Below are 12404 nucleotides of genomic sequence, written 5' to 3'. Positions count from 1 at the left end.
TCATACGCTGAACATAATATACCGTCTTCAGCGATTGTCCAACTTCTTGCCTTATGACCATGCATTTCTGACGTCGCAACTATCATCTCATACCTACTAAGTATTCCAAATCCCTGGTTCAAATCTCCTGCATATCCGCTCACGTCCCTAACGCCAACATCCACAACCACCGCTCCGCTACGCCCTCCCCTCACGTCTACCTCCCTTCACTGGATTTCACTTCGACTACCTCACAACGTGACCAACGTAAACGCAAACGAACCGAGTCACGACCGACCGCTCTCCACTCGATCGATCACTCGACAACACAACCACAATCACCCTACTTGTTCATCGGTCGACTGAGTTTCTCGCCCTTCGTCTTCGACAAGCACAAACGGCTGACATTATCCAACTTGTCATGGCTGAGATTTGGTATCATATCAGAAGAGATATACCTCGCCGAGATCAAGGAGGAGTCGAATATCTTCATGACGGCTCATAGCTATCGAGGTGGGCGGGAAGAGGAAGAACGAGTACAAGGCGTCTGGAGGGAAGAGAATGATGAGTTGAGTTTTCATACAAGGAAGGAGGCAGCGGTGGTGGATTTGACTCTGATAGACTCCGATAACAGTTCATGATGTACTCCACATAATCGCACGAATCAATATACAAGCTGCATTCAGCCTGGCGCACGGCTCCAAGCCAACAAATACGTCATCCCGTCCATTCACAAATTGTTTGGAACGTCCGATCGCCCTTTGACTACGTTACGTTCTTTATCTTTGATGGGTGATCACTTCGCCATAGGCTTTTCTTTGACCGCTACTGTGTTTCCTACGTGTTCCCGGATCGCTGCCCACGGATTTTGCTTGTACGCCGGATGAACCATAACGGCAGGTATTCTCTTCGCCGCGTCTTGACTGTGCAACGGAAATTCCACAGTCAGCTATCAGCTAGACACATACCGAAGTGTCGCTCATTCCACAACGCAATAAGGATGCCGTCGCGAACGATGTCAGGAGAGAAAGAGACTAGTCAATGGATATGGGGAAAGAGACGTCCCACTCACACAGCCTCTCTTCTCTTCTTTTCGCCCAGAGTCTTTCCTCTCCCTTCACCAATCTTCCCTCTCTCCTTCTCCCTCTCCACCGCCCTTCTCCTCTCCTCCTCTTTCTCCTTCATAATCTGCTCTTTACTCTTCTTCGACACAACCTTCTTCTTCAACTTCTTGTCATCTTCTATATCATCTTCCGGATCTTCCGTGGAAGGTATGACGAGCGCTAAGGCCGTTTCGAGGGATGATAGGTCGTTACCGCCAAGATGTGATTTGGCCTTTCGTTTTTCTCGTCGAGCATGTGATTTGGATGGGGCGATATATGGGTGGAAGCCTGAAACCGAAACGTGCATAGTCAGCTTATGACTTCTTCCGTCATGGTGGGGTAAGTTGGCGATGAAAATGATCACTAGACAGGGAGAGAGAAACATAACATACCTGATCTAGGGGGAGGAAGGGGGTTCAACTTGCTCCCTCTTGATGACGAAGGCTCAGCATCGGATGTTGGAAACTTGAAGCAGTCATGTCAGAGTCAGCACAAGATTTCCGGACCTCACCCTCGTATTGGGATTCACTGCTTGGTCTAGCTCACTCACGCTTGCGGTAACATCAGGCTGGACGCTCGGTTCTGGGAATCCCTTCAACTTGGATGGAAGGGACACAGCCGAGCTATGTAATCGGGATTTGGTCTTTGCTGCTCTGGGCTATGATCGTGTAAGCTATCAGAGGTTTCGTGACAGTCGTCCAGCTTACCATTTTATGTTGACGAATATGTGAGTGCTCTCGAGAGGGATGATTGGAGACTGAATGACAATTATAGATGGCGAACGAGAAATTCTGTTGACATTTCAAGATGAGTTGAGTGGAGGTTATCGAGGAGATTTCCACGTGGCGTAGCTAATCAGTCCTATACTATTGTGATGGGGGATAGGATGTTATGCTGTGCTATGCATTTTACGCTTCTATGCAAAGACTTGAAGCATGAAGCTTGTGAGAGGGTGTGTAATGCATGTAGAATACGATGATTGCCGTATCGGCAGATGATGCTAGATATCCCTTCCTGACCACTGTCCATTCTTCATTCCGAGGGGTAAGGCTCTATCTTCTCGCCCTTGCTAAATGCCAATCCCTTCGCTAAGGGTGCTTGTGCTCGTGACAGCAATGTCAAGCATCTACTCGTCTGCCAAGTTGGTCCACACTTTGACCACATCCCCTTCCTCCTCTAACAGGTCCACAATCCTCAAAACACCCATCACCGTCTCTTCGCTTACACCTTCTCCTTCTTCGCCCTCAGCCAGCACTGCTAGGGGATCATTGGCAACGTACGCCAGTTCTGATGATTGGAGCGTGTAGTGTTCGGAATGTGATTCGGACGTGAGGAGGGATGTTAGGATTGAAAGTTGCGAAGGAGGGGTGTACACCTAGCCAAACGAACAGAGAAATACCAGTCAGATTTCGCTGTCTGTATATTCTCGATGGTGTGACCACATAAGATGGGGCGGCAATACGAACCTCGAGCTCTGGTGAGCCATCCTCTCCCTCGATCTCACGAACATCCTCTGCTCCTCCTTCTACAGCGATCTCGAACAGGTGTTCGTAGTTCGCTTCAGGACTGTTCGGTGCAAGGGTTATCAGACCCTTCCTTTCGAATAGGAACGCGACGGGAGATGTTCGTGCGCTACATGTATGGACAGTCAGCTATTGCCTAAGACCTAGGAGAAAGGGTAGCTAACCCGTTTTTGGAAAGAATCTCTTTCACTCGTTTGACAGTCCGCGAGGGATTCGGCGTCAAACATTCGCTATTACAAGATTACATCAGTAAGTGTGCTATTGAAATCTCCAGAAGGCAGCTGCTCGATGAGATGGTCACTCACACAAGCATAGCGACCTTTCCACCCGGAGCGACCGCATCGTACACTACCGTGTGGCCCGATCCGTCCGCCGCTGCTCTTGCCTGAAAGGGAAGACATTAGCATAGCAAATATAGCTCCTCAGGATTCTTGTCGAGTCTCCATGACTCACCCTCGCCATCGCATTCTCGATACCTGCTTTTGTCAAACCCCCTTCTTTCGCTCTTTGTAACGCCGTTGCCAACCTTGAGTTGAGCGCAGGATCGGACGAAGCGGGTGGGCGCATACACGTGATGATGTCCTACGAACATTGCCAAATCAGCACGCGAATACACGCTACAACAGGTGAGATAGACTGTACTCACTCTGCTGAGTTTAGAGAACAAAGCACCTCTCGCTGTATCTGCTGCTCCTTTCTTATGTCTGATCTTGGACCATCGATTATGTCCCGAGAACGATGGAGTAGAAGTCGATAGACATCGACATGTCGTCAAAGTCGTACGCGGGCTTGCGATATATCGTGAAGGTCCAGCGATCGCACGTAAGAATGTAGATGAGAGGGCTGACATGGTCGTCTAGGTGTGGGTTGCGCTTTGTATAGATAAAGGTAGAGAGAGTAACAAACGGTTCACTCACAGAAAAAGTCGGAGGGATTGTCGTATCGAGGTAGGTCGCGTACACGTGGTTTAGGCTCATTTCGGTCCGAGCGGGATCCTCCGCGTAAGTCAAGTGTCCGGACTCATTGATTGGCGTGCTTCTTTCTGATCATGACAACAGGATAGCTCGATAGCTCCACAATGTCCGCACCCACTGGGTCCGAGCAGACTTACTCCCCGAAGCGAGCGCTCGAAACGGCCCTTAGGGCTAGGGCCGAGGCATTGAAGCTTTGCGCAGGTTACAATTGACATCGAAAGGAACTAAAATGAAGCGAAGATTACCGCCATCGTGCATCCTGTATTGATGCTCTGCTAATCAGAAAGTAGACCAGTCACTGAAGAGGCCCATTACAAACAGAAGTGTGATGAAGCGCGCGCCACCCGCCCCCCACCCCCTCTTCCCCCTAAGTTCTCCAAGGTGAAACGCATACAAACGCTCGAACCACCACCTTCAACCATCAATTTCCGACCTGACCGTAGGGATAAGAAGCAAAAATCCACCGAGGATCCCTCCTACGTTGCTCATGTATGGTACTACTGACCACTATGATTATCCGATGTCTTAGATAATCTGCGCATGCACTTCGAGACCGCTGGTCAAAGCGGAGCTACTTGTGTTAAACACAACACCATGCGGTATCGTTGTGCTTCTTTTCTCACCACGCTATGGAGAGGACAACGTAGTCGCCTCTCGTACATATTGTAAAGTTGTATCTACTCGATTCGCCTGCATCCCTTCTGTGAAGATTCTTTATCGTTCACAGCGAATGCTTACTAGACGCTAATAGCGATAACATTTTCGCTCGCTCCAAACAACAAATATTATGATGGTAGCCGATGATGATTCTGGGGCTGACGCTTCTGGCCCAGGGGTGAGTCTGAGCACCCTCACTAGTCCCTTGATCATCAAACGAGGACCCGGCTCACCCTGCATTGCCAGGTTATCATCAACGATACAGTTCCCTCTACCCCAGGAACATTGGCTCATGCTCAGGCAGGATCAACACCCCCTCGTCGACCGCCTCGACCACCTGTTTCACCCTTCGTCGCGGGCGACGAAGATGATAGAGATCACCTCAGGCAACGGAACGCCCCTTCCATTTTTGATACCCAGAGTCCAGGTAGTCCACCTATCATCACTCCGAACAGATCCACAAGTCAAGTTCCACCCTCGGTGCTGACTGCCGACCAATCCTTCTGGCGGTGGTCATCCGCCACGTCCTCGATTGCACCATCGGAGTACAAACCGCCGTCCACCTACGCTAGTATCTCTGAGCGTTCTGTTCCTCGCATGCACCGGAGTGATGATAAGTCGTACCTTCGCTTAACAAGGACGACTATCTTCTCCGACTTTTCTGCACCTTCTACGATACCCGACGTTCCTGATCTGGCCACCTTGCCTATGCCTTTCAAACGACCTAGTGAGAGGAGCGTCCTCTTCGCTATCCCAGAGACGAGCGTCACGTCGCACATCGACGCACACAAGGATCGCGAGGAGATCGAGGCGGTCGATGTTAGTCCTGTTGAGGATGGTCGACCAAAGACTGAACGTCGATCTAGTGCTGGTACGTTTGGGGATAAGAATCGACGATGGAGCGCGGTCGAGTCGACCACTACTATTACATCAAAGACTCAAGGACATGTCAAGGACCTCACCGACCCATTCCAAGACGACGTTGTTCAAAGAAACCCACCCTCATTGCATTACACTCGACCTCGTCCTCTCTCTTTCTCATCAGCATCTGATTCAGCTTACACCGACTCCAACTACTCTGGTCCGCGTGCGATGGATGATACCGTTCTAGCCGCTCGAACGGCAATGGGGATGCTCCCTTCTACGCATAAACGACCGGTGTACAAACAGCCAGAGAGCGAACAGGCCATCACAGCGCATTTGTTGAAGCAGACAGAGAAGAATGAGAGGAGGATTGTTCCCTCCGAGCGCGGACATGAGGGGAACATGAGGATTGGAAGCAAAGCTAGTCGGGTTCTGGGCATCGATATTGGGGATGTAGCCTGGCACAATGACCAGAGCAAAGTAGGAAGGTGAGTATTGCATGAGTTTCGGACCTTGTTCGAGGTATTCACACCATCACCTCGCAGTACGGGTCTTCCTCCTCCGCCAAGGACATACCAGTCCTCAAAACTCTTCCCTGTTCAGAGTCCTCGAACGCCTATGCGACCGCTTCCAACTACCCCGGAATTTCCTGATCGCCAATCGTCAAGACAAACGATTTATGGCTGGCAAGAGCCCATCAACCTCAATCCCCTCACTAGCTTTCATCATGCTCCATCCGCATCTCTTGATTCGCTCGCATCCCTCCAACCTTCAATCAGCGATAGTATCAAGACCATCTCCCGCTTGATCCCCAAGGAAAAGCCCCTACCTCCGATAACACATCGATTCACTCATGCGCGTAGTCAGACGCTAGATAGCAGTCCACACGGCGGACATCCGTTCAACAACGAGTTGGAGACGATGACAAACCTTACTCCTGAACAAAGGGTACTTCTCCACAGGAGGACGAGGAAGTTGGAGCAGCTGCTGGGTGAGACGCTACCAGAAGAACAGATTGGCAAACTTGTTCCCGACTCTCTTCCTAGTGAGACTATAGAAACGAGACCTCGTCCAATGAACTCTATTACGGTATCAAGACCCACCGGGGACGCTACGAGGATAGGAAAACCGTTCGGGAAGTCAAGTGGGACCTTGGCAAGGCGAGCAAAAGCCGCTTTCGGATTGCACAAGCTCAAGAATAGGAGTGGTTCAGAAGACCTGAATGACATCGCCAATCACGAACAGATGAACGATTCGCTGCCAAATTGGGATACTGAGACAAGGTCGAAGACTCCTACTTCGTATAATCACAGACACAAATCTTGGACCGAAAGCGGACCGATCACGCCTCGGCCCATTGCCATGAGTGGGGAACAAAGTTGGCCCAGTCCGGAGATCAGATCCCAAGGAGACGCGGAGGAAGAGGAAGAGGACGACCATATTACTAGGAATAAGAGACAACAGCTTGCCAAGGTAAATAAGATCATCAGCCGATTTACCTTACTCAGAATCGTGCTGATAATATCGCAGCTCCATCGTCTTCTCGGTTCTCCAATCTCACCGGACATGCTTAACTCGAATATCCAACCTCGCTCCCTCGCCCGCACCGATCGAGCGCCTTCTCCTTCTAATCAGAGTTTTATGACTTTTGACGATGATGAGGCGATAAAATTTGCTTCGACGACTGGTGGCGGGGTGGGAAATTGGTCTTTAACCAAATTGAACGGTTGAAAGAACCCAGGCGGAGCGACAGAGTGGTAATGTTGTCCATGTGCAGGTGATTATATCGATCGAAGGCAGACACGAGTACGCAACGGAGGGGGTATATATCTGGGTGAGAATAGTACTTGACTGAAAAGGGGAGAATTGACTTGATTTATGTGTTACTGTGTACGATGGGAGAGCTGTACACTAATACACTGTTGAGATATTATGTGATACCATATCCCAGCGATACAACATACAATATCTACCAGCAATATCATACAGACCTGCATAGATGCGTTCTCATTTCTGCACACCGCCATTGGTCTTTCCCCCTTCTGCGGGTTGATCCTCGAACAATTCCTCGAAATCCACCACCGTACTTTGAGATATCACCCCAAACGCATCTTGCAGCATTTCTCCGAGATGTTCCAACTCATCTATTACCTCCTACGGAGCAACAACACCATATCAGCGCCGCCGCCTTCCTTAACTTTTGACGCTGCCTCCCGGGACTCACCTGCATTGCCAGAGCATACGCGAAGAAGAGTAAATGTCGACCTCCGCCCCTGACACTTTTTCGTCTCACTACGTCTAGTGATCGGATAGCCGCTACGAGTCTCTGTCTCGCCTTCTCAGCAGGAGGCAGGTACGGTGGAAGCGGGGTACGGAGTCTAAATCCCGCTGAGAGTGTGTAGAACTGAACTCGGGATCATCAGTCACCCGATCGAGTATACAAGTACGACGGGTGTCATCAACTGCGCTCGGCACTCACGTATAGAATGACATTTCCTGCCATCTCACGACGCTCTTTGTTGACAGGTATGACGAACGCTTGTCTGATACCCTACTCAGCGAACCCATCAGTGATGAACACAGCTCAATGTCATTGCAGAAACAGCTCACCTCGTCCCTGCAATAGTAAGTCGCTTTAGCAAACTATCCCCAGTGTATCTCGTTTAGAGACATCAACTCACCACTCGTCCCGCGTGGTCACACACCGCATACTATGCAGTCTATCCAGCATTCTCTCGCAACTGAGCAAGACTTCATGATAGAAGCCATACGCGAATGGGCCTTTCAATCTCGGTTCGTGCTTCGTCTGCGCTAGAAGACCCCGTAATGTGCCAAGTTGACTCTGCAGGTGCAGTTCCCTACGACAGATGTCAGCTTACCGCGTTTGTCTCTGTGACGTATGGGGAATGTAAACTGAATAGAACGTGAGAAGTATCAGCAGACAATCGGTCACTTACATCGCCATAAACTGCCGTACGCTCGGGCTCAAGTGGCGATGTCCGACCACTGAGGATGGCAGTAGCGGTCTTGTTTCACCCTCATCATCAGACGAGTCATTCTCGTTCTTCACCTTCGCCTCGACACCTTTACTATACGTTGTCACCAATCTCGAGTAGAGGTAAGATAGATCGAGACAGAAGCTATGAGCGCCAATAAGACGTCAGCAGGTCTTCCTCCGTTTTGTGAACCCTTTCGGTTCATGTAGTACACTCACTCGCTCAAGCCTAATCTTAGTTCTCGTCGAGCGGTGAATGGCCACCAGTATCGGGATATAATTGCGGCCCACACGACACCGATGATGACAGCTGCGGAACGCTGGAAAGCAATTTGCTCGACTGTCACATCGTCTGCTCGATCTCGTACGTTATAGACGTAAAGACAAGAAAGGTTCTGCAGAGAGACAAACATCAGCATCTCCTAGCTGTATTGCGTTGAAAAGAAAGGCATGAGAGTGACTGCGTTGAATACATACGTAGGTAAGAAGGACGAATCGTCCAGCTGCTGTGTAGTCCGGCATCTGCGTGATGACGTAGTAACAAGGTATGGAGAAGAAGAAACCGAGGATGGGTAGCACGATGTTATTCTCGTGTGCGCTAAGCGGAGAGAAAACTTAGCGCTGCCACAACAAGCGTGAGGCGGCAGATCTCGAGTTGACTCACAGGTTCGTGAAGATGATAGCAACAGTCGCGCCGATTCTGCGAAGACGGATCATCAGCACCCAAACTTACGATGCCATTGACCAAAAGGCGAGATCAACCAGAGGCAGTACGGGCACCTACATTGTACTGGCTACTCTGGCTAGAGATCTTGAGCGTGCGAAATCAGCATCGAGTCGCTGCGTGGCTACAACAAAAAAATCAATACTTACAGAAAGTTCGTCTGTCCAACAGTCTGACTCATCGCAGCGAAGTAAGCGATCAACGCCCATTCTCCTCTATATTGTAGAAATATAGGACGACCCCATTCCGTATAAGCTGGCGCTGCCAGCATCGCTACACCGCCCCTCGGAGTCAGTTTGTTTCACCTTTGTACGGCGACACTCCGCTACGACACCACTCACCTCCTCCTAGACCCGTCTTGATTGCATATCTCATATCAGGTTGTCTCAATCTCGTTCCAATAGCCCAGAAAGCTTGCTTCATCCGTCCCCATCTACTTTTCAGCCGTTGTTCAGGTCCAAGAACAGCGCCAGCAGAATCTCGTTTACTTCGAGGAAACAAGGGGGGTTGAAGGTTGGAAGGGTCAATAGGAACGAGTTTCTCTAGAAGCCATACAGTCAGTGATGTAACATCTTTCTTAGGCCTCGACGTACGCAGCTGTTTGTAGACGTATTCGCTTTTCTTCTCCTTTCTTCCTCTTTTGCGGATAAACACAGATTTGATGTGTCCCCAAGCCGATATCTCTTCTGCATCCACGATCTGTGTGTTGTCGTACTTCAGCATGCCGCCGCAACAACATTACACGCGAACCCACCTCTTGCATCGTGTCGACTAGAAACAGCATCTCCCGTGCAAACTCCTCGAACGTGAAGAGGAAGCTAATCAAGTTGCGGCTCAATACAAGTTGCCACCTGCGAAATCCGCATACTCACAAATAGATTAGAAATACCGTCTCATTGGGTCCTCCATCTACATGATCTTCCTCTCCCCCTACATGATCCAAACTATCACCTGAATCGCTGCTCCCGCTGTCGCTGCCACTTGAATCATCTCGGTATATCCCCCTTCGACGTCTTGGACCAGCATAGACGCGCTTGATCGCTCGACTAGACGATTGGGAGAAATCGTTCAGGGACTGAGCAAGATTCTTCCGTATTTGAGGGAGATCGACTTCATTAAACTTGTCATGACGCGAAAGGGCCTGAACAGCTTCCAGCGCTTCGTCACATCGCGCCTATGTTAAATCAGATCAGCCAATACCACTTCTCACAAAGATTCGTTGACTCACATTGAGGGCATCCATCTGACCACCTGCCATTTCTCTGAACTTCATAAACAGCCTCACGCTGGTCACTACATCCGTATCGTGTGGCACAGACGCTCCTGGATCCTCATCGACCACTTCCAGCACCGACATCGACAATTTGGAATGACGTTTATCCGGTCCAAAATCCAGACTGATCTTGCCTTCCTTGCTCGCTTTGATCAGACTTTCCTGTAATCTCGTACTACTTCGTAAACCAGAGATATGCTGAGCCAATCTTCCAAGACTTGCTATTGCCGCGTCGTAAAGATGTAGCTTCCTGCCTCGGATCCGACCATCGAGTATGCGTTCGTGCTTAGCTTCCGCTAGATCAGCCTTCAGGGTCTTGAACGCCGCTGCATGTGCTTTGATAGCTTCTTTGAGGGTTGGTCGATTGTCTTTGACCACGGCCTTCTCCAGCAGGAAGGTAGAAGTGAGGAGATCGAGGAGGGTGGAGAAGGAATTGAGGGATTTGGAGATGGAACCTTGGAGTCGGGACGTTGCGGACGATGGAAAGACGGTATAGCAGACCAGGTTGGTAATCAGGACTTGGGTAGACGGTCAGCTCATAAGTTCGATATCTTCTATATCAGCTCACCTCCTACTAGCACGATACTCAGAATCTCCACCAGCTTCGGCACCGCTCCCTCCTTGATAACCACCGTGTATATGATCATCGCAGCCATGGAGCAGCCTTAAGTGTAGCATTAGCCATGGCCTCCAATCGACCGCGTATGATGAACTCACCAGAATTATAACTTGCATTCCCAACCCAGACCTTCGACCAAGCCAAGACACCCATCGTCCCTCCAATCCAAAGTATACAGACCACCCAATCTCCCGCCTCACTGATAGGATCCCAATTCTCACCATGCCCAGGGGAGAAATGGTCGAACAGCCTCACTGTTCCCATCGCAAATAACGACACGACCGATGCCGCCAGAGCGAGAACGAAGCAATATCGTGTGGAAAGGAGCATATTTCCCAGCGTTTTGGCTGGATTGAAGTAAACTACGATCGTAGCAATCATATGTGCTGTACTGGCTGGCTTCACGGTCACTCGTCCATGTGCGTCAGTCTCGGATTGTCGCGAAAGCAGGTTGGCCAGCGCGGGAACGAAGGTGAATAAGGAAGCGATGAGGTAGGATAGGGAACATTTAAAGATCGCAATAGCCATTGGAGAAGGCGGCCAGACTCTCTGCCACACTACGACTTGGTAAATGCGGGTATAATACAGCGCAGAACCCAAAGCAAAGACTTACGGGATGGTTTCGGTGGTGCTTTCTTCGCCAATGGCATTGTCGTCTGAGCGGGAATTTGACTTCCCAACAAAGGTGATTTGAATCCCTCCAATCTTCCTATCAGAGGGGGTCCTGTATCATCAATCACGTCTGGCGACGCCAAAGGTTGAATAGTCACTCTTGGTGTTCTCTCTGTATCGCCAAAGCTCCCATATTGAATCCCATCCAGCTGTCCAGGAGACGACGAAAGCTCGTCGGAAACATTCCGCAGACTGTCGACGGCGCCGTGCCCTGGCTTGACATCTATAGGCTGAGCTGATGTTGCTATTCGAGGAGTAGGAGGTGGTTCGAACAGTGAGCCAAGACTCCATGTACTTGGAGTGGGAAGCACGGAACGTTGACCGACGGAAAGTCCGGGTGCATTAGGCCCTTCATCATCCGAATGGTCTCCTACTATCTCTTGGAGGGTCTGCCAGTTGTCCAGACCGTCAAGGTTATTCCCCCCATCTCTCATCGTGTGTATATTGCTCGACCGCGAAGTCCCACCTCCGCTGCCCGTGGCTGTATCGCTACGCCGCCCAGTCCCCGTCGTTGGACGATTGGGGCGTGAAGCCTCTCCGTTTTGTGACTGATGTTGTGAGTCACTCCTTAGCGAGCGCGACATGATTGGACTTGGAAGGGAGAAGTACGAGGAAGGAGGACGTCGGATAATTCTACTCTGAGCAGGAGAGGACAAGTTGCCGGGTGTAGCGGATTGAGGATTCGGCGAAGTTGAATTTACGAGTGGACTAGCCGGAGCCGATGGGATGCCTGGTGTAGATTTTGCCGAAGACGACATGGTGTAGGCATGTGATATCCCGCCCTCAAGCGAGCCATTCGAGGATCGACGTTGATTGATCAGAGATGACAAGTGAGACAAAGCTACAACGGGATGAGAGATGTTGTCGCATGTTTCATAGCAAGACCGAGCGTCGAGCTTGTTGTGGGTCCCCGCAAACAAGCTGAGATCACGTGAATTCTGTACCGATACTCTCAACATCGTCCTCAACAACTAAAATGGTATTTTCAACCATTTCATCTATATAAATTTCCACTGAACTC

The 12404-nt window shown here is 50.2% G+C and overlaps 4 protein-coding genes across 4 annotated transcripts; 1 reads left to right on the top strand and 3 right to left on the bottom strand.

Annotated features, from left to right (window-relative positions):
- Positions 1-775: 775 nt before the first annotated feature.
- On the bottom strand, positions 776-1792 carry CI109_103645 (uncharacterized protein; the record flags this gene model as incomplete). Its single annotated transcript, XM_032001856.1, has 5 exons — positions 776-902; positions 1052-1370; positions 1475-1547; positions 1633-1740; positions 1790-1792. The coding sequence occupies 5 exons, from the start codon at positions 1790-1792 to the stop codon at positions 776-778; spliced, it is 630 nt and encodes a 209-aa protein (XP_031864019.1).
- Positions 1793-2208: 416 nt separating this feature from the next.
- On the bottom strand, positions 2209-3455 carry CI109_103644 (uncharacterized protein; the record flags this gene model as incomplete). The annotated part of the gene is made up of 6 exons (XM_032001857.1): positions 2209-2457; positions 2549-2714; positions 2770-2835; positions 2911-2990; positions 3059-3187; positions 3252-3455. 6 exons carry the CDS (start codon positions 3453-3455, stop codon positions 2209-2211), a joined length of 894 nt encoding a protein of 297 aa, XP_031864020.1.
- Positions 3456-4366: 911 nt separating this feature from the next.
- CI109_103643 (uncharacterized protein) lies at positions 4367-6831 on the top strand (the record flags this gene model as incomplete). The annotated part of the gene is made up of 4 exons (XM_032001858.2): positions 4367-4414; positions 4483-5588; positions 5646-6573; positions 6631-6831. The coding sequence occupies 4 exons, from the start codon at positions 4367-4369 to the stop codon at positions 6829-6831; spliced, it is 2283 nt and encodes a 760-aa protein (XP_031864021.2).
- Positions 6832-7107: 276 nt separating this feature from the next.
- On the bottom strand, positions 7108-12342 carry CI109_103642 (uncharacterized protein; the record flags this gene model as incomplete). Its single annotated transcript, XM_032001859.2, has 19 exons — positions 7108-7254; positions 7325-7504; positions 7580-7651; positions 7711-7717; positions 7782-7958; positions 8058-8240; positions 8315-8490; positions 8573-8693; positions 8760-8795; positions 8880-8906; positions 8969-9092; positions 9161-9361; positions 9413-9518; positions 9574-9637; positions 9692-9993; positions 10048-10610; positions 10661-10756; positions 10810-11268; positions 11325-12342. 19 exons carry the CDS (start codon positions 12340-12342, stop codon positions 7108-7110), a joined length of 4059 nt encoding a protein of 1352 aa, XP_031864022.2.
- Positions 12343-12404: the final 62 nt, after the last annotated feature.

This window comes from Kwoniella shandongensis, chromosome 6 (assembly GCF_008629635.2).
Source record: "Kwoniella shandongensis chromosome 6, complete sequence".
Classification (NCBI taxonomy): Eukaryota; Fungi; Basidiomycota; class Tremellomycetes; order Tremellales; family Cryptococcaceae; genus Kwoniella; species Kwoniella shandongensis.
The sequence above is the reverse complement of the archived record's forward strand: the minus strand, read 5'-3'. Positions and strand labels throughout refer to the sequence as shown.